Below are 27,501 nucleotides of genomic sequence, written 5' to 3'. Positions count from 1 at the left end.
TTATTTTTTTTCTTAATCCTATGTAAGCCTAGGATAGTGGAGCACAGAGATTGAGGACAGAGGAGATCAAGGTGTCTGTAGCTTTAGGACAGGGGTCTCCAAACTATGGCCCTCCAGTTGTTTAGAAACTATAATTCCCATCATGCCTAGTCATGTCTGTGAATGTCAGAGTTTTACAATGCCTCATCGGATGTGTAGTTCTGCAACAGGGGAGGCCATAGTTTGAAGATCCCTGCTTCAGGACTAACAATTTGGAATCATGCTAAATTGTAGCAAAACACACAATGCATGTTTGTGTGCCATTCATACTTAATGGCACACCAAAAATTTCCCCCAAATGGTCATGCAATAATAGTGGTAAAATGCACATTAAAAAATTGTGCAAAGCTTGTTGCCCAAAAAAGTGCTTGAGCTTCATTTGTGCAACAAAAACGTGAATGGGCTGCTCCATATGCAATTGCCCCCAAAAATTTGTGAGCAGAAACAAACATTTCCACTACATGAAGTGTAAATGAGGTTTAAGAAACTTGGAAAGGCAAACACCTGTTACAGTAGTAACACATACCAGTATAGATCTAGATGAAAATCTGGCCTGAAGGTTTGGGGAGTGACTGTTGGTGGTGCTTTGAAATGATAAAGCACAGTGACTGCATTGTAAATAGGTTGGAATAGTGAAGTTTACTATAAAGGAAGAGATTTGTGAAGTTTTATTGATACTGAATGTTGCAATTCATGTGCTTTAGTGCTGTTTCTTAAACAATTTAAGACTGTGTGTTTCTGGAATGCTGTGGGCACTGTTTATTGAAAAACATTATATCACAGATTATTGATACTTATACATGTGCCGTCAGTTTTTTGCTTAATATAGATTGTAACCTGCAGGTAAATGCAATGTATTGACACATTCTTGTGCTGGCTCCCTCCACTTAATATATTCTGCATATATACTGTATATAGTAACTGAAGTATGCCCTCATATAAATTCCTTGGTAGGCACAAAAGGAAAATCATTTTTTAAATATATACAGAGGGCAAATACATTTTAGAACACTTTTTTATTTATTTCATTATTTATTTATTTTTCTCTACAAGGAACCATCCAGTCCCTGTCCCATAGGAGCTTACACAGCAATGTCCCTGTCACAGCAAAATAGACTCACATACGTACAAAATCTAAACTTTTATAAAAGTAAAAGCAACCAACTAGTCAGGGAAAGCTTAACAGCAAGGTTTATTTAGGTTTATGACTTCTGTGTTTAAAGCCTCATACACACTATCAGATTTTCTGCTGATTTTTTTCTTCAGATTTACCAAAACCATGTAGTGCAAGGGCCTGCCTGATTGCATAAAATTTAAACTCCTAAGGTTTGACCTCATATTATATGGTTTTGGTAAATCTGAAGGAAAAAAAATCATCAGAAAATCTGATAGTGTGTATGGGGTTTAATGCTCTGTACAAACGGTCGGACATTCCAACCACAAAATCCGTCTGATTTTTTTCTGACGGATTTTGTCTGAAACATGTGTTGCATACACATGGTCGGACAAAATCCGATCGTTCGGAATGGGGTGACGTTCGTTGCGTACGACAGGACTACGTAGAGGCTGATAGCCAATAGCTTTGGTCTTGTAATTTAATCTGAGCATGTGTGGCACTTTGTCCGTTGGAATTCTCTACAAATGATCAGAAAAAGTCCGATCGGATTTTGTTGTCGGAACATTTTCGATCCAACTCCCAAACTTTTTCCATCGGAAGCCCTTGAAAAAGTCACGTAACAATGACGTAACGCGTAGGCGGAGCCTGCGACAGACGCATGAGACTTTCAGCACATGGACTAGCGGCGGTGTCTGACCTTTTATCCTGAAAGTGCTTTTCTGTTATTCAACATATGTGAGTGGATACAATCTAGATCCTTAGCATTTGGCATTTGTATATTCAAGCATTGCGCAATGATATTCTCTATTACTTGTTTCCTGCAAGCATCTATCCACCCTTGAGCGTAGTATCAGCATATTTTGTTTGAGCACCCTACCCGGGCAACATAGAATGGTGAAGATTGTATGCTCATCCTTAATCAGTACATTGTACTGAAATGTCAACACGCTCAGGAGTTGGCTGTGTTTCCACTTAACTATCTTCCATCATAATGAACTGTATATTTTAGTCTGTTCTATCCAGGAGTATCAGGGCTCTTCTGGTGACTTTATACAGGACTATTAGAGCTCTTCTGATGACTTTGCCCTAATATTGCTGCATGCACCTTATCGCACAATTTGCACATATGTATTATTAGTTTATTTATTTATTGTGCGATTTGCACATATTTTATATGTAATATTAGTTCATTTATCATACTTTCTTTTTTTTCCACAGGGATTGTTACATTTATATTTACCTCACGGTAAACTTGATACACTAGTCACTTACATGTTAGTGCCATTCCTTAGTACTAGTGTATGCTTTAGTGTCAGGGTTTTTTTTTGTGGAATTTTCTCCCCTTGTGCTCATCTGTTAAATAAACACATATAGCACATTGCACCTTATCACAATTCATGTTTTACATTATTTATTGGTTATTTATGTTTATTTATCTTGGTGTTGAAATTAGAGGTAGAGGTACACTGGTCTGTACCACTTTGTGGTTTTGGTAGTGTTAAGGTGAATTGGTTTGGTGGTTCCCCACCTCGGCAGCCACTGTGTTGCACTCAGTTTTTGCACTAACTGCACATTGCACTTTAGCTTTAGGTGGAATACAGATTATAGTGCATCACTATTGTATAGCTTATATTTTGTCTTGGTGACTGACCATGTTTAAAGTGTTTGCAGCTGTTTTCATTTAGACATATTCCACTGAGACTCCATATTTGCGCTTTAGTATTTTTTGTTTTATGAATAGTTGTCATTCAAAGTGTGAGAGCACCCAAAAACTAAAAATTCCTCTGGTTAAGAAGGGGGTTTAAGTTCCCAGTTGTCAAGTGGTTATAGAGTAACTCTACTTTTGTTAAGAAAAAAACATTCCCCTCTGGGTGATCTATGCAAAGATTTGAACGTTGTTGCAGATTCCTATCTTTTGTTATTCTGAAAGAATAGATGTTAGTCTGTTTCCATGTTCTGAGGGAATCTGTATAGGAGGGGTTTTATAATTAACAATCAGCTGCTGCACCTGCAGGGCTCTAATGAGTCAAGCTCCAGGGTCAGCATCCCTTTAGACGGGATTTCCCTATCTCACAAAAAATACAATTTCTGTTGCAGGGGATGCTCAAAATATGAATCTGGAATCTTGTACCTTAGTGCAGACTTCTTGGAAAATCAGTAAGCCAATCACACAAGCAGTAAATGACATATCTAGGGGGGGGGGGGGGTTCTGTGCACATTTTGTGTATAGGACTCCTCCAGGTAGCCATATTGCATTTTACAGAAAAAAAAAACACTGCTGCAGATTGAAAAGGAAAGGTAACTTTTATTAATATTCAATTACAATATGACTTGTGTGGCAATTGTATATGTTATATAAAAATGGTTTTATTTACTTGTTTTCCTCACAAAAGGGGAATTACCCTTTACATGATAGCAGTGACAGCACCTCTATTCCCACTGTACATTACAATGTTCCCTGTAACCTCTTGAGTATCCTGCTGATGTAAACGGCTCTACCCATAAATCACATGGCTAAATTCACACTATGGGGTTGATTTACTAAAGGCAAACCAACTTTGCACTGAAAGTGCACTTGGAAGTGCAGTCGCTATAGATCTAAGGGGTGGAACTGAAATGAGGGGAAGCTCTGCTGATTTTATCATCCAATCATGTGCAAGCTAAAATGCTGTTTTTTATTTTCCTTGCATGTCCCCCTCAGATCTTCAGTGACTGCACTTCCAAGTGCACTGGTAATGCAAAGTGGATTTGCCTTTTGTAAATAACCCCCTATGCATTTTAGAAATGCATGCAATTGTGTATGTTGTTAACAAGGCTTATGGCCCGTTTTTTGTGCATTGACATACATTCATTATTAGACATGTGCAGAATTTAAAAAATTGCTTTGTTTTGATTCGTTATTAACATAAATTTGTTAAGTTAAAATCGATTTGAAAAGTTTTCGAATCAATTTTGAATAGTTTTCAAATCAATTTCTAATAGTTTTTTCGATTTTGAATAGCTTTCCAATTTCCAAAAAGAATAAAATAGAATAGAAAATAAAGGAATCAAATATATTTTTTTCTATTCTATTCCTTTATTTTCTATTCTATTTTATTCTTTTTAGAAATTGGAAAACTATTCAATTTCGAAAAGTTTTCAAATTTGATGCTATTCGAATTCAAAAAGTTTTCAAATTTGAAAACGTTTTGAATTCGAAAAGTATTCGAAAAGTATTCGAAAATGATTCAAATTCTAATTTTGCCTGAATTTTAATTTTGTTGTTTCGGATTAATTTAAATTTGGTAGTATTTTAATTCCGAAATTTGGATACATACGAATTTCTGAATAACAAAAATTGTATTTTATTTTATTTTTATAAGAGTTTTATTTTGGAACTAAATGAACTGCACATGCCACAGGCATATTAACACTCCATGTTCTGTATGTCCCTGTTCTTTTCAGTGTTCTCAAAAACATTTGTTGATGCAGTAAATTCCATGAAGATTATTTTTTCATAAACATACAGCATGGCAACACTGAAATATGGATGGGTCTCATTAATCTGAATGACAATTCTGTGTTTGCTGCATTTTCCCTGCATTAGCAGACTGCTGTATCTTTATTGTTCTTCTGGGAAATGCTTAGAGGTGAAAGAAGCTGCTGTCATACAGTGACAAGCTTCTTTCTCTTTGCTGGGTGCTCACCTTAAAATGTTGTACTCTACCCGTCATTAATCATATGCAGCAAAATCTATCCTTGCTGCAAGAATAACCACAGGTATAAAAGTCTGAAGTTTGCATACAAATTATATCACCCTGTTAATAAATAGTAAAAAAAAAAGAAAAATAAGTACAAAATCCAATTTAGCACCTGCAGCATTTAGATTACAGCTCTTGTTTGAAGATGCAAGAAGTGTAATACAGTGAAGGATGTTCTGTATTAGAGTTTGTCACGGAGTGTGTATGTAATTGTTTTTATATACAAGAGCTGTTACCATACATCAGGAATATACTGCTAAACCGATCATGAAATTGCTAAAATCCAGAGAGGAAAAAAATAAATGTTCCTTTATAATGTACAACAACATTGATCAAATATATATATAAAATTACAATCACAGTTTATAAAAAAAGAGCTAGATGATAGAAATTTGAGGTAATTCAGTACCTGCATGGCATTTTCTATTTGTTTTTTTACAGTTGCAATTGTGCTTATATTTCCATTTGCAAGTAATGCTGTTGTTCAGAGCACATATAGCCTTAACTTCCCTGGCGGTAATTCCGAGTCTGGCTCAGGTTAGGAATTTACTAGTAGGAGTGGTAACCCCGAGCCAGACTCGGGATCGCTTCGCTGGATGCAGGGGAGGACACAGTGAGACTTACTTACCTTGTCCCCTGGATCCAGCGATGTCCTCTACGCTGTGTGATCGAGCTGTCCTCCGCTCGATTCACAGTGCCGAATGCCGCCGAGCTCCGTTCCCTGCGGCGTTGCGGCGCATGGGAGCGGAGAACGGCGGCAAATTCAAAAAAGTAAAAAGACACAAAACATACGCAGCACTGTAATCTTACAGATTACAGTGCTGTATTAAAAAATTACACACCCCTTTGTCCCTAGTGGTCTGTGCAGTGCCCTGCATGCACTTTTATATTATAAATACTGTTTTTTCTGCCTGGAATTTGGAGATTGTCCATAGCAACCAAAACATGTCCCCTTTTCAGTGTTTTAGGATTTGATTACATTATTGAATAATTTTTATTATTCTTTATTATATTATAAACTTTATCATACCCGGGATGTCTGCTAGACTCTGGTTTGAAGAGATTTAAGAGCGTTATTCCTAAGAATTACAGGACTACAATATAAAACGCCAAATTTCCATGCAAAATAATTGTACCGCTTTCAGCACCTAATTCCAGACTGAATCATACCGCCAGGGAGGTTAAAGTACCAAAGACACATAAACGAGTATATGCAAATATAAAAAAGAGATAAAACAATTCTTCTTACATTCTTATTAATGTAAAAAAAATATAAAAAACACAATACAATAATTCTTCTACATAGGTGGCTCAAACTCTTTACAATAATAAAAGCTATTAAAGTCTCTCTTGGTCTATACCACAGTATGCACATACAATTTTAAAGTGTGTTTTCAAGAGAAAACAGAGCAGTAAAATTTAGGGTGTAACATGTTCAAGCGTCCCCCCCCCCCCTGCTCTCCTTCCCTCTAACAGTGGGCGGGGGTTACTCTCTCCCTCAGCCACTGTCACATTTAAAATCAGTGCAGTCAGGCAGCTCTGAGCTCTTGGAGCTCTCAATGAACAAACTACAAGCCCCTGACTTATAGTTTCAATGGACTACAAGCAAGCTAATTGCCATTCTCATACACTTCCTACAGCTTTGAAACTGACAGCTCATAAGAGGTACGGGCACAAATCTGTATAAAGAGTGTGCAAGAGCCTAACATTGCACCCATGAACTTGGGTACAATGCTCTGCAGGCTGCTGGAAAAAAAATGCACAGTTTTTCTGCAAAAACACATACAGTATATGTATTTGTTTTCACAAAGGTGAACTTATCCTTTAACTATCACTTGAAGATGCATCAGAGCCATCATACTACACAAAGTCTCTCAAAAGTGCAAGATAGCTCAATGAAGAAATATAACTGTCACTTTATCATACTAAATAAAAATGTGAGCATTTAAAGTGAGCACAGGTTCACCTTATTTAATAATAGTAAATCTACACTTTTTAGAATAAATAATTGCTTTACTAAGCAGTGTCTACTCTGCTTTAGTAAATCAACACCACTGATGATAGTGGTGATGTGCTATAGAAATCCACAGCAGTTCAACTATAGGACCAGAAATAATAGATATTCAGATATGGTTTTATAAAGCATTGAGATTACAGCTTTCTCTGTACCAGTTACAGTTCTGACTCACCAAAGTTCCCATTTACAGATTTGAGCACCGGTACTTATTGTCCTCATATGTATAAGAAGTGGGGTGAACAGTTGTCACTGAGTTCTGAACCTTCTTCAAGAATTAGCTTTTGTTTTGCCCCGTTTGGAGACATTTCACATCACTTTCTGTCCTGGCAGAGGAAAAAACCCAGCACATGGTGGACACACATTACAAAGAAAACCCCCCCAAAAAAATATTTGGCAGAGATTTGACTTTAAACTTTAGAGTTCATTAGCCTTTGATTTATTTATCAAGTTGATTTCCAATGTTATCAGGATTTCCACATCACTGTGTCCACCATGTTGTATATAAATGTGACTCAATGTGTCTTGTGAATGTAGGAGAAATAGCAGACAAAAATAAAAAAGAAATGCAAAATGAATTCTGAACAATGCAGAAGATCAAGGATGATACAAATGAAGGAACATCAAGAGAAGCAATTGATTAGCATAGATCAATAATTTGAAATGAAAACCATTGATCTGATATATCAGAAATTCACTGTATAAGAAAATAGGATGGGTTCATCTGTGCAGGGGATTAAATAAATTACTAGGGCCACGAAACAAACAATTGCCAAAGCTTGGAAATCACCATCTTTTATAATTGCTGAAACGAAAAATAAAGTCAATCAAGCAATGATCCATGTCAAAACAAAAGCTATAACTCAAGATAAAATATCCAACTTTGAGAATATATTGAATCCCTGGGTGACTCACTTTTTTCCTTCCCTACTAAGACCTTGGTTATCTCAATTTATACTTCCATTCTCTGCATTCATGGTATGTGTTTATTACCATATACTACCCCGGGGCCCCTACTACCTCTCATTTCTTTCTTCCCAATCTATTTTTTCTCCTACCTAAGATTACTTTTTCTTTTATCTTCTTTCAATCTTCTACTATTTCCCCCTATTCTCTCTCTCCTTTTTCAATTTACTCTTTATATAGTTCTGGTAGCAGAACTTTTATTCCCTTGGTTATCATTATACCAGTTGTACATAGTTACAGTATGTTGTATACGATTTTAGATTCTATAATAAATTATTCCTCTTTTTTATTTTTATTTAAAAACGATACGCTTGATAATATTATTTTTTTTATCTGAGGTCATCTTGTATTAAGTTGGTCTTATCCTCTCTTATACAATGTATGACACAATCTTTTGAGTAGTTAGATCCATGCTAAACCTGTTTTAGTTAAACTACTCTTAGTTTATGTTGGAACTACAAATTATTACCATATATGTGATCTTTTCTTTTGCTGCCACCATATGTACTTATGTATACTAATTGTTAAAATTCAATAAACAAGTTTAACAAGAAATAAATTACTAGGGGCACCCAAAAATCAGTTCATGCTAAAATCTTTCTGGTAAGGGTAAAAAGTGATTCAACAATGGTTAGGGAGCTGGAGTTGGTGCCCATACTTCGGAGGTTTTTTATACGGTATGCAGATATTTTGATTTGCCACTAACTGTATTGCATTGCGTATAATTTTCCCTGAATCATCTCAGAAGCAATAAGTGCCATAACCATGTCACAGTATATATTATTGCGCAAAAGTTATAATTAAATACTGTACTTGTTCGTTTTTCTCAATCTGATAACTAGAGCAGAATATGTAATACTTTAAATCCCACAGACATGAACATTGAGCAGCTGCTGATAAAACACAGGCATTTAATGTTGCAAGATGCAGTTTTAGGTTATTTGCATCTTAAAGTTTACAAAAGGTTTTTGTATCTTGTTGATTTTGTTTTACCTTGTTAATATATTACAATAAAGAGAGATTTAATAAAATAGCTACTTAGGAAAAAAGAATATATGGCAGAATCTAGATTTTAGGATATTTTTCAGATAAGCTGTTTTTCTTTTTACAGAGCTTGTATTCATTTTGCAGCATAGAGTAGTCATGATAGGGCATTTTTGTATAATGTTTATTTGTATCATTATAGTGACCAAACAAGAGTGCACTGGCAATGAAATGATGGACAACAGGGGTGATATGGATACAGTAGAAACGGGAGCCTACATTTCTATTAGTTTCAAGCTGTAACCCTTTTGTTTACACATGAAGTTGACATGTGTGCCTGGCTCCACTAAAAACAGTGTCAGATTAGATTGGATTTGAATTCTGGGGTCTATTGTGTCATTCTGCTCTTCAAAGTTTATCTTTCATGCTAGTGAATGTCTTGTTTTTTTAAGTGTTGTACTAATAAAGCTTTATATATTTTTTTTCTTTTTAAAGTTATTGTTATGTGGTGCCTCAAAAGTTCTGATCCAGAGATAAATATGCTTATAGATATGAATATTGAGGGTGTAGCTCAATAAGGAGAACCAAGTTAACTAATGGACATTTTTGCTTGTTTCTTTTCTATGTTGGTAGCATTTTAGAACGTTATGTTCAAGACCAAATTCCAGGCGCTGCAGTTGTAGTAGAATCAATTGGTGCTAGAAGATATGGAGATGGCTTCTCTGAAGAGGACTACACTCAGTGTGACCTGATGATTTACGCTGTTGACCCTCAGACAAACAGGGCAATATCACGTAATGAACTTTTTAAGTACGTATCTAACTAACAGATAAACAAAGCCTTCTTATTCAGAGTTTATCCTTGCCCTCATTTACTGTAATTGTTTTCAACATATGAATAGAAGTTAAAACAGACAGGGCACATGATCATATTAAAATAGCGATACATTTAATAGACCAGAAAACGTCTCTTGACATTATAGTACGTGCCTCTGAGAAAGAAGAATCTCCACAGTTCAGACAAGGGCCAATGAGTCCCAGTAAAAAGGCAGTGGAAAGCTAGAACTGATGCCCAAACCTATTCAGCTGGTGTATGTGTGCAGCATCAGCGGCAGTCTGAGGTGGCTTCATTTACTTTATGTAAGATAAAGAGTAATATAAAGTTGATAAATACATAATTGCACCTCACATTTTTCTGCATCAGCTAAATGGGGCCTGCAGTATCTCAAGGGAGCACCTAGAGCAATTAAATGTGGGCCCTATGATTTTCTAAGCACCATTTAGTGTATATTTGGGGTGAAAGTATTCATTAGAAGTAAACTCTACAAATACTCAAGAAAATACAGCATACCAACTGATGGCTTTTTATCATTTCATTGCATGCCTGGTTATACAGGGTCACCTAGTTATGTGAAAATAAGTTTTATAGAAGTATTTTTCATTATGCTTTAGAGTACCATAGTGTTCTTGCATCACCTAATCGCCAACCTATGATTATAAACCAGCCAGGGATTCCCAATTAAACCTACTGTACAAAAAAAACAATATTTACATTTGTGATCCATTCCCACCTCATTATAAAGAATTTGTGCTATAGATGTTATTATTTCTCTACATTATATTTTAAAAGGTTAGGAATGCATTAGAGCCCAAGGTAAATTAGGAGATAGCTGATGTCAGAGGGTTTAGAAGAGACACAGCCAAAAAAATGCTTGGCAGCCAAACTCTCTTTGAGCTGAGCCTCTGTAACAAGCAAATGAGGGTTTGTTGCATTGTGCATGTAAATTAATTATTTGAGCTAAAGTCTCTCTCATATTTTTTTTTAATAATCAAGCTATTGTTACCTGAAACACCTTTAGGAAAATATGCTGACATTGTTGTAGTAAACTATTATTAATAACTATGTAAATAAACTGACAGTTATAAACCATCTATTTAAAGCCTCATACCTCTGTAAACATTAATTTTCAATAAACATGGTAACAAAAATATGCTGTTCACCAAATGTTGGGTCAAATGGATTAGGTGTATGCAAAAATTCAAACTGACTTTTTGATATTGATAACAGAAGCTGATTTACAAAAAGGTTTTAATAAATTGTGTGGAGGTTCACTTCAATTATCCAATCATGTGCCAAAGAAATAAGTAAACAGGGGTTTACTTTTCACATGATTGGATAATTTAAGTAAATCTTATCAAATTATTAATAAATATTCTTAAAAACAATCTGATGTTAGTACAGTAATCTTCCCTGCTGTGCTATTGTGTTCTGACAGGGATACACCTCTCCTGCTAGAACACTCCTGTCAGCGCTCTCAGCCTTTGGCTGCCGGAAGCAGTCGGCAGACCTTTTTCGGGCATGACCTTTCTGTTGGACTGGCTGCCATATACACCAGACATTCTTACCCATTTATATGGCATTCAGCCCTTGTGTACTAGACTTGCCAACAGAATAAACACTTTGCAGGAGAATGCACTTCCAAAAGGAAAGTAACCATCCCATAAAAGTTTAAACATCCTTAAATTGCATTACGAAACAAATAGACAAAAAAATAAATGAACAACGAACAAACCTTAATAATATGTTCTATAGAATACTAACTATCCCATAAGGGCTGGTTTAATGTGGTAGTAAACCACAACAGTTTAAAAAAAAAGGCACTTGCATAATGTGCTAGTATGCATTATGTAACCATGTACAAAACAATGACACCTGCCATTTAAATGATTCCAACACCTCTAGTATCTTCAGTGATTACCAAAAGACTATTGTAGCAATAGAAAAGCTGTTTATGTACATTATTTTTTAGACAAAGTAAACAACATAAACTGTAGCATGGGATGGTTTCCATACTACTTTTGATTTCCGGAATCATAGGGGGAATGACTTACCATGATTTTGGTAAACTAATCTGCTGACTGCGTTATTTTATTTACATAGAGTGGGAAGGATTAGAACCTTTGTTAGGCTTTACTGTCCTTCAGGGCTTGCATTAGAGAGATTTCCCCCCTTAGTCAAAGTGACAATGTGTCGCACACCAGGCTGGAGGCTGAGGTGACGAGAGGGCTCCCCATGCGGCTGAATGCAGAGCACCTCTGGAGTTGGAGACAGAGGGTGCTATGCCCAGAGATGCACGGGTTGCCTGCCAGTGAAGCTGTCTGATGGTTTCAGGAGTGGACACCCAGGAGCAGAGAGGGTGGTCACAGCCAATAATTCCCTTGGGGTACTGGTGGATCTTAACAGGTGGAAAAGCAGAGGCATTTTCAGAAGCCAGGCTGGGGGTCAAACACAAGAAGGCCGTCAGAAGCAGAGGCAGGAGGTGTAGTTGTGATCAAGCTGGGGTCAAACACAGGAAATCAATCTGAAACAGACAAAAGCAGGTCTGTGAAACAAGCCAGGTTCAGAGCCAGAAGAGAAGCCAGAGCAGGTCAGGGTAAGCTGGGTCAGTAACAGTTAATCCAACAGGAGCAAGGAACACAGGAACACAGAATACAGATCTGACAATAATCCAGCAGAACACTGGTAATTAGCATGTTTTGCGTTCGCTGTTAAGCAAGGATTGCTAATGTGCGTGCGCGGATTTGCATGGCCATAATGGATATAGCGTCTGTTTGTCCGTTTTTCATCCATGGACAAATACGTACATCAATGTATCTCTTTGGAAAAACAGATGTAAATGGATGATCATCCATTTACTTCCATTTACATTTGCTTCCATCAACATTTGTTCTTTGGAATTCACCAAAGCCCTATTTTTGTTTCATTTTTTTAAAAAATGGATCGGACAATATACACTGACAAACGGTCAGTTTTTGCATGTAAAATGTAAAATTTTTCTGGGACTCAAGAGTGGTTAAGGACTTTAGCTGGAGGATGTGAAAAACTGATGTCAAAAATTGTCCCAACAAAGTAAAAAAAAATTGCTGCGACTGGTGTTCTAGTGCCTGAACAAATAAACTTCATTATCCAGTCTCCTCATTGATCCATGAAGGAAATAGTTAATTCTCTACTATCTCATTTTGTCATTCCTATTAGACTTATCAATACACTCTGTGAAATTCCTTGCTCTGCTATGCTGGATTTGAGGACTGGGGGGACTGGGGGGAACTTTTTGGAATTTGCCCAAAGCAATAATATTAAAACAAGAAATAAATCTGCCCCAATAATATGGAGATCATTGACGGTTCACCTTTATTGTCAGGACCTGTTACCTGAAAAAGCTTGCATGAAATGGTTCTCGACCATTGTGAGACTTTCAGCTGATTACATTACCTACATTTCCTCCTGTCATCCTGGGAATCCTTGATTTTCTACCCATAATCCCTTAATTAACTGGGGAGCATGGACTATAGATTTTATGCCCACCCCCCCATTGCAAGGCAAGAACCCAGCCATATGACAACCTGCCTCCACAATACCATGAGTTCCAGGATGTCTGTAATAAAAAAACAAGATATGGGCATTTCAAATCCTTGGTTATGTCTTTTGGCCTTTGCAATGCTCCTCCAACTTTTCAACACTTCATGAATGATGTTGTTTGAGATTTGTCAGACCAGTTTGTGATTGCTTATCTGGATGATATTCTCATCTTTTCTGATAACCTATAAGAGCATCGCAAGCATGTTTCCGCTGTCTTTGAAAGATTGAGGGATAATCGACTTTATATAAAACTGGATATATGTGAGTTTGAATAAACCTAGATTCAGTTCTTAAGATATATTATTATTATTGTGCTCTTCAGCCAATATCTTGCTCCTTTCACTCCTGCTGCTGTCAGCAACTTCATTACCACTCATTACCAACCTTTGACTTGTTCTTTGACTACGCTTCCATTTGATCCCAACCTGCAACCATTTGTTATCGACCTTTGACTTATTTCTCAACTACACTTCCACTTGATCCCAATATTCAACCACTTGTTATAGACCTTTTGATTGTTTACTGACTATGCTTCTGCCCCTGCTACATCTGCTACCAAAGCCTGGCTTGCTCACCTTCTGGCGGGGTGATCCAATGACCAGCAAAACCCATCCCCACCATCAGGACCTTTGGTGAAGACCAGTTCATGCTTACATCCCACAGCTTGGGTAAACGTGTATCATCTGCAGGGTGACCTAATCATGTACTTATCCTGATGGCCAGAGGGTGCCTCTCTACTGCTATAGCTGCTGGTCTCCATTGTCTGAATAAATTATAGGAAAACCACAAGTAGTCATATCAACTGGCTTATATTCAGCCTTACTCAGAATCATGTTTAGAACTTTAGGAAGAATTGTGTTCCCATTCTTTTATAATATTTGGTAAAATATAAATAACCTAAGAAGCCTTGACAGGCTTTTGTCGGTGCCCCAATAGGGAGATTTTGCCTCACTTTTAGTATGATCACTGTGACATAAGGTAAGAAAAATCTCTCCAACAGGAACGCAGACAAAAGTATAATTACTTTTTTTAAGTCAATGGAGGAAGAGCCATTCCTTTGCCATGCTTTATTTTGCTCTCTTTAATAATGTTAAGAAGATTCTGCTCCTTCTTATGTAGATGTTTGTGTTGTCAATCCTCATGATATAATGGAGAAGTGGGTACACAGCAATGGAAAGTATATTTCCTGCATTCCATATTACATGCTACATGGGGTAATATTTTTTAAGTGCATAAGAAATATCACAAGAGTCACTACAAGAGTAAAACATCTACAAATAAGACAATAAAGTTATAGTATTTGCGATATGTGGACATAGGGATAATTTCATTGCAAACACTTTTTAATTTCCTAGACTTGTCAATATATTTAGCAAAAGAGTAAAAAACTATAGGGCACTGTGATCTTGGTTTATTTGGAGATTATTATTAAATGCATGCAGCTGCATCTATGAATTGATGTTGTGCTGCAGTGACATCTAGTGTAAAGCTCAGCATTTTTATATGCCAACAATTTCTTCTTCTCGCCTTTGTATTATATAAGGAAGCCTTCTTTAAAAATGCAACATTTTGCATTAGTAATCTGAAAATGTTTGTTTTTCTTTTTTAATTAATTATTGATAAGATAAGAATCAAAAGCAGAATTGACAACACTCTTGTTGAGTAAGCTAAAAGGTAGTGTGCATTACACACACATTTTTCCATACCCGTACATTCATTAGGCTTAAATGAATTAAAATTAAAAGCAGTCTAATCAAACAGTTAATATTCATTTACTGGCATCATCTTACTGAAAGATGGCTTTCTACACCATTTTCATTTATTTTGTCTAACATAAGATTCATTTTGCTAGTAATATCTGATTGGATGAAGAGAGAGAGAGAGAGAGAGAGAGCGTATAAGTGTGTAAGACAGATGCATACATCATTATGGTCTTATTTAATCCTTATTTTTGGTTATTCAGATTTTTAGATGGTAAAGTGCTTGACATCAATAAACAGTTTCAAGACTACATTGGCCTTGGAGGACGTATTTTGGAGATTCGAACCCCAGATGTTGTAGCCAATGTAAAGAAGCAAGCCCAAGCTGTAGGCTACACTGAAGGAGCTTTGCTTGCACTGGCTATTATTATCATCCTCTGCTGTATACCGGCTATTTTAATTGTAATGGTCAGCTACAGACAGTAAGTAAATTGCTATCTTTATAGAATGAACAATGATGAACCAGTTAAACACAGTTCTCTCCAGCATTAGCACAAGGGGGTATAAGTCACTGCTCTGACTCATTAATTTGCATATCTGAACTGTTGCATGAGCTGTGAGCTCATACTCTAATGACAAGCTTTTTCAGCAAAACACATACAGGATAGCCTAGAAATGAGCATGCGCCATCTGCTGGCTGAAAATTAGACTATTCTGTATGACTGAAAATGGTATTATCTCTATATTATGCTCTCTGTATTCATGTCCCAGTATTACTAACATATGAATTTGGTCACAAATATCAATATTAACTTGCTTGTCATATAGTCCTCAGTGAATACACTGCTAAAAAATTTTTAATAAATAGATTATATAATTCCAGTTTCATTCCATGTATTTCATAAGTACTTGCCAACCATTAGTTGAAGAAACTTGAGCTTTCTAAAATGAGCTATTACCCAGGAAAGAAAAAAAGGTGACTTTACAAATATGTGCACTTGTCAGATGAGCAGTGTATGAAAATGTACTTGTAATCCATAGCAAAGCACATTCATTGTATTCAATCAACATTAGGGATGAGCCTAACACCCACCGGTTCAGTTCGCACCAGAACATGCGAACAGGCAAAATATTTGTACGAACAAGCAAGCACCGTTAAAGTCTATAGGACATAAACATGAAAAATCAAAAATGCTAATTTTAAAGGCTTATATGAAAGTTATTGCCACAAAAAGTGTATGGGGACCAGGGCCCTGCCCCAGGGGACATGTATCAATGCAAAAAAAAGTTTTAAAACTGCAGTTTTTTCAGGAGCAGTGATTTTAATAATGCTTAAACAATAAAAATTAAATATTATTTTTTATAATCATGTCTGAGTGGTGTCTGTAGTATGCCTGTAAAGTAGTGCATCTTTCCGTGTTTAGAACAATACCACAGCATAATTACATTTCTAAATAAACAAATCTCATTTTAAACTGCTTGCGGCTGTAATGAATTGTTGGATCCTGGTAATATAGATAAAAATCATTGAAAAAAATGGCATGGGATCCCCCCAGTCAATGGGTCTGGTATGAATATTAAGAGGGAACCACGCACCACTTTTTTTTTTAAATGCGTAGAGGTCCCCCAAACTCCATACCAGGTCCTTCAGGTCTGGTATGGATATTAAGGGGAACCCTGAGCCAATTTTTTTTAATGGCGTAGGGGTCCCCCCAAAATCCATACCAGGCCCTTCAGATCTGGTATGGATTTTAAGGGGAACCCTACACTAAAAAAAGGCATGGGGTCCTTCAAAATCCATACCAGACCCTTATCCAAGCATGCAACCTGGCAGGCTGCAGGAAAAGGGGGGATGAGAGAGCGCACCCACTCCTGAACCATACCAGGCTGGGTCCCTCCAAAACACCTATGCACGGTGGTTGTGGGGGTCTGTGGGTGGGGGGCTTATCGGAATCTGGAAGCCCCCTTTAACAAGGGGACCCACAGATCTGGGCCCCCCATTTGAATGGATATCGGGTACATTCTACCCTTACATATTCACCAAAAAAAGGTCAAAAATAGTAAAAATTACAGTAGACAATTTGGGTCAAATCCTTTATTAAAAAATAAAAAATAAAAATGTGCAGCGATGTAAATCCATCATCCACCCGAAACCGAAAAAGAAAAAATGCATCAACAACTTCATGGGAGGCTCCCATCATCTGAAGCCTCTTTGCAATGACAGCTGTTATATAGCTGAGGGCAGGGCCAACCGGTGACGTAAATGGATGGCCCTGTTTTCCTCTGATGTCATGTGGTGTCAGAAGGGGCAGGGTCACCTGTTTACGTCACCAGGTGGCCCCGCCCTCAGCTATATAACAGCTGTCATCGCAAAGAGACTTCAGTCAGCGGGAGCCTCCCATGGAGGCAGAGTTTTTTCCGTCTTTTTTTTTTCCTCGGGTTGTCGGATGCTGTGAGCGAAAATTAATGGACATTGCGGGACAGTTTTTTTTTTTTTTTTAATAAAGGACCTAAATTGTCTACTGTAATTTTTTACCATTTTGATACTTTTTTTGGTGAATGTAAATTCACATGGGGGTGGGATCTGGGGGCCCCCTTGTTAAAGGGAGCTTCCAGATTGTGATAAGCCCACCGGGCAAGGGTTGTGGAGATGAGGCCCTTGTCCCTCTCAACATAGGGACTAGGTATTTTGGGGGACTCCAAAGCATTTTCCTCATGTTGAGGGCACGTGGCTTGGTAAGGTTCATGGGGGCGCTCTGTCGTCCCCTCTTTTTCCTGTGACCTGGCAGGTTGCGTGCTCAGATAAGCAGTTTTAAATTACTTTTTTTACTTTAGAAATGTCATTTTGCTGTGGCATTGTTCTAAACACGGGAAAGATTCGCTACTTTACAGGCCACTAAGGACACCCCCCAGGCACGATATTTAAAGGAATAGTTCATTTTTATCATTTCACTTTAAGCATGATTAAAATCACTGCTCCTGAAAAAACAGCAGTTTTTAAAACTTTTTTTGCATTGATACATGTCCTCTGAGGCAGAACCCGGGCCCCCAAACACTTTTTTATGGCAATAACTTGCATATAAGCCTTTATAATAAGCACTTTTGTTTTTTCATGTTAGTGTCCCATAGACTTTAATGGTGATCTGTGGGTTTCGAAGACGCTGCGAACACTGCATGATGTTCGCTGTTCGGCAAACAAGCGAACATTAGGCTGATCCCTAATCAACAGTATAATTGTGTTTTACGATTATGCAAGTCCCCCTTACAGTAATTAATTGCCTTCAATTAGGCTGAGGCAAAAACATTTTTCTTATTTCAAGAAAGAAGGAAAAACAGTGTATTTTGCCTAATAACTGATTTTTTTTAATATAATTTAGACAATTAAGGCTTCATTGTGTTATGTAAAATACTTGGGCATGTCTACACATTATAATTTCCTAAGTGCAATTTATTGAAGTGAAGTAAACTAAAGTACTAAAAAATTGCAAACGCTAAACATTTTGTTTATTAGAAAATGATTTGTCTTATGTCATTAATATCCACAAACAGGGTGGATTTTGCCTAATAACTGACTTTTTAGGAACGATTAGGATAATTAGGGCTTCATTGTTGGAGGTAAAATACTTGGGCATGTTTGCACAATATAATTACCTAAATGCATTTTGTTGCTACAGTGAAGTGTTTTAAAATACAAAAAAACTGCAAAGGGTAAAATATTTTGTATATTAGATTAATATTTATGCTTTCATTAATATCGACAAGGCTTTTTCATTAACATTCTAATGTATTTCTTTTTTCTTTTGGTGTGTTTGCCCCTGTGGAACAGGTTTAAAGAGTAAGTACATTTTGTTTCTATTATTTATACCTCCTATACATAAATCATTCTAATACTATCTGAAAACATGCAAAAAGTCTTGCATAAGTAGCAAACACCATGTCAAGTATATCCTAGAAGTTGAAGCTGCAAAGTCTCTGCTTATATCCTGTAAAATGAGAAATATTTGGAAAACCAGCAATGTCACTTGTCAGGTTTGCAAAATAGTTGTAAGACATGGCACATGTTTTATTTTTTGAAAGTAGAATGAAATGCATAACTGTAAAAATATAGATGTTGAATAATTTATGAATCATCTTATAAACATATATTTTATAAACCCAATTTACTGTATTAGAGGTCACTCCAAAAGTCTATAATCTGTATAATCCATGAACAGTGTCATCCATCATACTAGTTATTTTTATAAAGTCACAGATTACACTTATTTTTTACACTATTACATCTGATTGTAGCTATTATATTCAAACACATTAAGCCTGATGTATAAAGTGTCTGATGAATAATATGTCTTTCCTTCCTACTAACCAGTCAGTGTCTCCTTTGTATGTTTTATATATTGCAATTTCAACAGCAGAAAATAGTAGCTGATTAATACTTGGGAAGAAATTATAAAGGGTTCTTTAGAAACGTCATACATGAGGCCTAGTTAGGAAAGTTATTCAAGGTTGGCTTGTGTGCTATTTAAAACTGTATAAAAACATTTTCCATACATGTATCAGAAATACCCTACACAGTTGCCCTTTAGTTTACTCTCCAAAAATACTTTTGTTGCCTGCATGTTCATCATGTTGGGTTGCATTTGTTTGCATTAATATACAAAAAAAATCAGCATTCAAGGTTGTCAGTGGCTTATTGTCAGACTACAAGAATATATGAGTGTTAACAGAAGCGTGCATTGATTGAAGGTAGACAAGACAGATCAACACCCCAGGGCAGTGGCGTAACTAGAACCTTCAGGGCCCCGATGCAAGAAACCATGAAGGGCCCCCCTGAACCCCAGCCAGGGCCCTTCCCTCCAAGTCCGGCGGTGGAACTCCAGGCTGTGGTCACAGGTATGACCTTTGTGAGCCCTGTAGTTCCACCACTGGTATCAGTAGTTTTTTTTATTATTATTTTTTTTTTAATTTTTGCCCCATTGGGGGACTGTCCCTAGGCAGGATGGGGTCCCCGTCCCCAGAAGAGATGAAGTCCTTTTCTCCAGGGCAGATGAAGTTACTGCCCCCAGATGAGAAGGGGTCCCTGTCCCCAGGGGAGGTGGGGGTCCCTGTCCCCAGGGGGGGATGGAGGGGTTATGTAATGGTGTGTGGAGGATGGGGTCCTCTCACTCACCATGACCAAGCTGCAGGCCATGCACTCATCCATGTTGGCCTGGGCTCCATCCAGTGTGCTGGACGGGTGATCCGCATATCTCCCAAAAAGACCTTTCATCATCTGTGTATGACGGGGGAAGAGGGGGGCTTGCAGACAAGCCTGCAGTGTCCTCCGGGGAGCCGGCTCTCATAGGGCTGCACTGCATCTGTGTGCTTAAGTTTGTTTACCTGGGAGAAGTATGCAGTGCAGTGTGGGCCGGACTCGGGGGGGGGGGGGGTCAGGACTCTGGCTGGGGAGAACAGACATCGAACTGAGCAGCAATGCATGGAGCAGGAGAGGGGTACTCTGAGAAGTCGGCCGAGGACACAGGTCATGCGGGGAATGCACAACTAAAGAGCAGCCAGTGCGATAGTTGAGCATGGAGCTCTGTTAGTCACCCTCCACCTCCAGCCACTCGTGTGCATGGTGCACTGGTACCCCTAGCTGCCTATGCTGCTGCTGGCCATATGTAGAGGGGGCTGCATGGGCTACCTGCAGCACAGGGCCCGGTTGCGGTCGCGACTGCTGCACCCCCTATAGTTACGCCCCTGCCCCAGGGAGTTTTGACTTCAGTCGGAGATTCCTCTTGATTCACTTTCTTTACAGGGGCAAGGTTTATTTGGACTCCCTGATTGCTGACATGATCGCTTAAAGATTCAAAGAATAGGGACCGTGCAAAAAAAAAAGAAATGGTTAGGTGTGATCTCAGCACAGTGATGGTGTAGCAATAAAAATGCTGCAGAGCACCTTTTTTAATGAATTAATTTACTGTATGTTAGTTGGTTTACTTCTACATATATTCTGGGTGGTTTCTTTCAGTAATCTGATTTGCCCCAACACACAGTTTTATAAATTGTATCACAATTAACATTTACCACAGTGTAAGTCTAAAAGAGTTCTTTATTAAGAATTAACAATTACTAGATGTTTAAGACACCTTGTCTGTCCTCTTTCTTTCTTACAAAAAGGAGGCAAGCTGAGTGTGCAAAGACAGCGAGGATCCAGATGGCATTGCCAGCAGGCAAATCATCAGCCCCTGCTGCCAATAATCTGTATGAAGAGCTGGGTGACAGCACTATGTAAGTACTGAATATAAATTGTTTCCTGAAGAACTGCATGAATCATTGCACTGGTGGGAGCTGCTTCATGTCTGTTATCGCAAAAGCAGTTTGAAATTTATCTTGTTGCTGTGATCTGCAACATACAGTAGTTTGCTCAGATGCGTTGGTTAAAAATGTGTTTGTAGCCAAGTATTTAATACTGTAAGATTCAGTATTTTTCTTCTACAATAATAGATTTGAAGAAATATTTAAATTTTCTAAATAGAATTTCTCAGTGGCTGAATTATATGGAAGACAAATGATGAATTGGTTTCGGTATTTTTTTTCCCATGGAAAAGGTATCATAAGCTAGCTTCAAAGGCTCTAGGCTGTATAGTTTAATGCATACAAATAGTATATTTTAAATGTTGATGTATTGCTTTAATCCTAGGATGTACTGAGTCATTGCATAATCCTGATTTGCTTTCTTATGATGTGTAACCACACTTTTACAGTAAACAAAAAAAAAAGAGAGGTTAATTAATCAATGGTTGGCATTTATTTTCATGCAATAATTAGACAAGCTTATTTATATAAATAATACATAAATATATATTTAAATATCAGTGAGCTCATAGATATGAGATGACAGTGGTCTGATTTAACTGTTTTAAGCAAGACTGGGTAATGATGTAATGTCTATGGGGATAGCAAAAAAGCCCCCCAGGTGACAGCTCTGAAGAAAAACATCATTGGATAGGTTAAAATAAACATCTGCCATGTTTCTCACTTATGTCTGCATTGATAAAAACAACAAAGTATGTCACCACGTCTTATAAAGTGTAGCTTTATTTTAGAACAAAACAGGTACATAATCAGGTTAGTGTTGCATTTCAGACTAAAGTTCTTAGTCGTATTCTTGCATCATTCATAAGGTCACTTTCACTTTAAAGGAAACCTGCCATGGGAAACATAGATGAACTATCATTGCATAGCTCTCTGCATTACCCAACAACCAGGATGACCTAATAACTTATGATAATAAGTATTATAATAATTTACTTGTAATTTACTTACAATAATTTTTGAGTACTTGACTTAGCACAAGCATGCAGCCAGTATGGCAGAATTCCTAAACTGCATTCTGGTTCCAGATCTGTAAATTGGATAGTTGTATAACCACTGATTCATCATAATAACCAGGTACATAGAATTTGACTTTACAGACACAGAGTATTTGTAAACCTTGCTTTTTTTTGTATAATTAGCATATTGTTTCACTGTATACAGTTTTGTTAAAAAAAAAGTAAGAATCTATTGAACAATTTCTTATCTGATTGCAGCCTAACAACCTTAAGCCGCCACCCTTATCTGATCAGCCATGGCCTCCAGTGTTTGTTTACGTCCAGCACCACAAGTTTCACTATACTTGCTGCACATGCTCATTACAGCCCCATAGACTTCTGTGGGGCCATTTTTCTTCATGTCCAGCCTTGGGCCATATGAAAATCTATGGGATTGGATGTAAACATACTTTGGAGGCTTTTGGATCCAGGGAATTATCCATCTGTGGTGGGGGAGGGTGGGTTAGGTCAGGGCAAATGGGCAACAAGGATAATTGTACTTTGTCTTAAAGGACACTTATCAATGAATACAATGAAACATGTTACATACTACAAAATAGATTTAGATTTAGCTTTACATACATGGGTGGAATGCATATATTTACATTTTTAAATATGTGTAACCCTTTTCATCTATTCTTGTGGTACACAGCCTTGCATATCCAGGATAATGACTTTCCAGTTGTAATATTGCAGCTTACTGTGACAGTTCCCTGCTCACTGAACTATGAAAGAAAAACACACTCTGCCTCAGATCTTTCCTTTGTTCCGCTCTTTCTATAAGGTGCCTCCTTCCAGTTACAAATGTCTAAAGACACATTAAATTGGCAATGTTGTGGAACGATTTTCTGATAGTGTGTACACAACTTTTAAAAGTCGTTTCTGACCTTCTGAGCTAAAATTTCCAAAGGGACAAACTTCAAAATTTTTCCTGTACAGGAACAGAAAAAACAATTTTCATTTAAAGTGGGGTGACCCCTAAAAATTTTTTTTTTTAAAGTCAGCAGCTACAAATACTGCAGCTGCTGAATTTTAATAATCGGACACTTACTTGTCCCAGGGTCCAGTGATGCGGGGGAACGAAGCCCCCCCTCATTCCCTGCTCCACTCGCGGCGTGGGCATTCTTACTGTGGGCACACAGCCGAGCACCCACTGCGCATGCGTGAGTGGCGCCGCTCGCTGTGATACGCTGCACAGTCATCTGATACATGTGACAGGTCCCAGATGACTGTGTTGCGCCGAGGGGAAGTGATTTCAGTGCCCAGGCACTGAAGGAGGCAGACTACGAGGGCCCCCTAGCAACAGGCATTTAGAGGTGAGTAAAAAAAATTTTTTTGGGTGGAAACACCACTTTAATGTGTACCATTTTCATATGAAAAAAATCAGAAGCGAAAGATTGCACATGATCAGAAACAATGAACAGCAAAAAAAAGCCTTTATCATATCAAAATTTTCGTGCATTTTTTTCTTTAAAGTGTTTACTCCACTTTACTCTATCTTTTAGTCTTGTAGTCAGAGAATTGTGAAAAGAAAATTGCAGTATTATAAGATACATTAAACATTTTATATTCCTCACAAGGGACCTGTTTTTTTTTAACCCTTTTTTTATGTACGTGGAGTGCTGCTTTAAAATGATTCAAGGCAAAGTGACAGGTCATTCCCTTCCACATGCCCTACCCTCTTCCTTCTCCCCTTATTAGTATGACAGTGTTTCAGCCTGGTGATCAGCTACTCAGGCCTGAGCATTGCATCCTGAGAGTATATGCTCTGATGAAATTATTGGGGCTTTCTTAGGGCTCTGACAAATAAATGAAGCAATATGGGAGTGTGGGTTGGTTGTGGGAAAGGGGGCTGTCAAGTAAACCTAAAGTGGCTTATTCTCCTTAATGCTTGTGGGGTGGGGGCCTCTACATTATGCAGGAAAAAAAAGGGGGGAGAGGTCCAAAAAAAAATACTTCAAGATCTCAGACAGAAAAATAAGAGAAGAGATGGGAGAGGCATTATAGTGTGGTAAGTCTATGGTATTGTTTTTAAGTATTATTGAGGAAGCATAATAGTGATTCAACTTACAGACTCACGTGGATGAGTGCAGAGCAACCAGGAGTGTTGAATTCCTGTGTAACACCCTTGAACGTAGAAAATGGCAAATTTCAGCCATCATACCCATCTTATAATTTAATAAATAACTCCGATGTTCACTAAAATACAATGAATCTGACCCATCTGTATAATATTACATGCCACTACAGGCACCTTTAAAGCAGTTTGAGAATATTGCTTAAAATGGTTTCTGAGAAATATTTTCATTTGGTTGTTATCACTACAAATGTAGTTTAGCATAGACCAGACAATAGAAATTATTAATTTAATTTCCAATGTATTAAAGTTTAAATTACAAGTTTAAGCATTATTGTTACAAAAGGTAGTCATCATGGGTAATCTATAGTGGAGAAAAACATGCCAATACAAGCAATTGAGAAAGCAGTAAAATCTCATGTAACAACTTTGTAATAACGAAGCTTATTTGCTACTGCCACATATAATTGTACCATGCTGCTCATTAGAATACCTTTTAATATCACTAATACTTTAGACTAAGAAACTTTCCTTCATTTAAACATTTTTAACAGTTCAGTTATTAAATATATATATGCCATACATAGTGTTCTATACAATGACTATACTTGAAGGAAATTGATATGAATTAATGTTGAAAGCTTGAACGTACATGCCTAAATTTAGAATGCTGTTCTCCTACACAGACTCTCACACTCTGGTACTGGGCATCTGGGGAATCAAACAAAACTTCTATGTCTTGCATATAAAACAAGCCTTCAGGCTTCCTTTCATGCTCAGTATTACAAGAGACAAGAGGAACAGTACTTGTTTTTCTCTTGTTTTGGAAACATATCATTTTGTGGCAGATCTAATGATCTGAAATGAGTGACAGCAAGTTTCCTTTTTTCATCTGGTATTCGAAGCACACTGTTTAAAGCTTCATTCTCCAAACTTTCAAAAAAAAAATTTATATATCATATATCAATTTTATTTTACCATTAGACATTGCTCTGTTATCTCTGCATTAATCTTGACCATTCATGTGAATGTTCAGGATGGTAGCTGGCCTTGGTTAAAGTTGAATTGAAAAGTTGGGGTACAGGAAAACAACTGTGGAACATCTGTACACACATCTGTACACACATACAGTAGGTCGTATCCATTAAATAAAGAGACATCAATGCATGACCAACTTATCATGATACAGTAATGAAAGAATAAATAAAGCTAATGTCAAAACTGCATACAGATACAATAGAATATACTGCATAAATTGAGTATATAGTTACTTTGTTTTTTGCAGTGCTGATTGGCCTAATAACCATTGACTACATTTTTTTTAAGCTCTAACAAAATAGTACAAGTAGAAAGAATTTATTATATGTCACATTAATATCTTTTATTGTAAAAATATAACATTTTTACATACATATATACATTACAATAATGCTCATACAACACTAAAGATGGTTACTGAGTTGCAGAACTTTGTCCACAAGATGGCAGTGCCAACTCTTTTTACCTAATTGTGACCGGAATATAATTGCCAGGGGCAGCCTGGGAGATGTAGTCTGGAAACAGGGTTCTATCTACAGCCATCCTGGGGCCACAATGACAAGGCTTAAAAGCACCTGGAGGGAGAGAGCTGCATGACCAGACATGTACTAGACATGTACTAGGTTTAATTTAGAAAGGAACAAATAAATTTACTAGCATGTCTTTGGTGGGAGGAAACATTCACATGTACAGGGAGTACATGCAAATTGCATGTAGGTGGTATGCTGCAAGGTAGAATGGCAAAAACTGTACAAAACTATTGCATTAGCTAAAGCTGAAAACAAGCGATTCTTTATGTAACAAACTTTGAAGAAGTGGAACATATGGGCCATCTTTTAGCAACTACAGTTAAGTCCCAGCAGCCTCTCACACATTGATGCTATAACCACAAGTGTATATACCATAGTAACACCCACCTCTGACATCCAAGCTATTTTTCAAAAATATTACAAAGGCCTTAGCAGAAAAGGTTTCATTTGATTCAGATATGTTCACCCACTTCTTGGATTCAATTAGGAATCCAAGAATTACTGAGGCAGACAATACCATACTTACCTTACCCATCTTGTTGGAATTAACTATGGCCCTGAAGGATACTCATGATAACAAAGCTCTGGGAGCTGTTGTACCCACTGAGGTATATAAACAGTATGGTGGTGTCCTCCTTGAACTTCTAGAAGGTCTCTGTGAAGCATCCCAGTTGGGTAACTTACCCCAAACAATGAATGAAGCAATTATCATTGTCATCCTCAAACTTGACAATCTGGATGCCACAATTATTAAAAAGCATACACAATGCCCCTGTTTGGCTTCCCTAAAAAACCTTGAGACAAATTGATTCACTGTTTCGTTTTGTTTTCTGTACATACTTATAGGGTTAGCATGTTTAAGGTGATTGTAGCCATATTAGTGCACTTGCAACAACTCAGTTGAGTACCGTTCATGACACTTTTATATTTATACTAACAGTTACATTTTCAGGAAAAGCTTTTGATGCCTATCCCCTTTTTTTAAATTCCAAACAGTACTACTTGGACTATAGAAGAAGACGTTAGCCCCCAAAAGCTTGTCCTTAGAAAATGTTGTTGCATATGTTGTTTTTTATGTGTTCCTGCATGTTTTATTTTCACTTTATTCATTTTCTATTCTTCTTTGCTACTGCATGCACAGGTTCCAGTAAGTAGACCAACATAGATTTAACTGTAGCAATTAGATGCTGTAGGGGTCTTATTATTGCATTGTCTTCACAGCCTTAATTTGAAAATGGCTTGAACAAAATAAGTATTATACGCCATTAAAATTGCATTATGGTGTCCAGCTGAATATTGCTCACCACAAAAGCTTTTTCACTGCCAATGTTATGCAGCTTATAATTAACAACAATTATTCCTAGTGGAATATAAACTAAAAATATTTAACTAAGTAATTAACACATTACTGCTCCCTGCCAAAATACAGGTCACAGCATCATATTTGGTATTTAATTCTTTCACTACTAGTTTCAGTCAGTTTTCATTTTCACTGCCATCGAGGCTGGGTGACTAGCTGATTGAT

General features: G+C 37.3%; 1 protein-coding gene across 1 annotated transcript in view; it reads left to right on the top strand.

Annotated features, from left to right (window-relative positions):
* The window catches only part of PCDH15 (protocadherin related 15), a 1,670,337-nt gene that overhangs the window by 1,561,468 nt on the left and 81,368 nt on the right, over positions 1-27,501 (top strand). The window contains exons 31-34 of the mRNA XM_077454160.1: positions 9,494-9,670; positions 15,243-15,461; positions 18,806-18,814; positions 21,136-21,246. Of these exons, the coding sequence (XP_077310286.1) occupies positions 9,494-9,670; positions 15,243-15,461; positions 18,806-18,814; positions 21,136-21,246 (516 nt within the window). The remainder of the gene's footprint in view (positions 1-9,493; positions 9,671-15,242; positions 15,462-18,805; positions 18,815-21,135; positions 21,247-27,501) is intronic.

Source organism: Lithobates pipiens, unplaced genomic scaffold (genome assembly GCF_037356315.1).
Source record: "Lithobates pipiens isolate NorthernLeopardFrog02 unplaced genomic scaffold, aLitPip1_a1.2 Scaffold_25, whole genome shotgun sequence".
NCBI classification, from domain to species: domain Eukaryota; kingdom Metazoa; phylum Chordata; class Amphibia; order Anura; family Ranidae; genus Lithobates; species Lithobates pipiens.
This window is presented reverse-complemented; position numbering and strand designations above follow the sequence as displayed.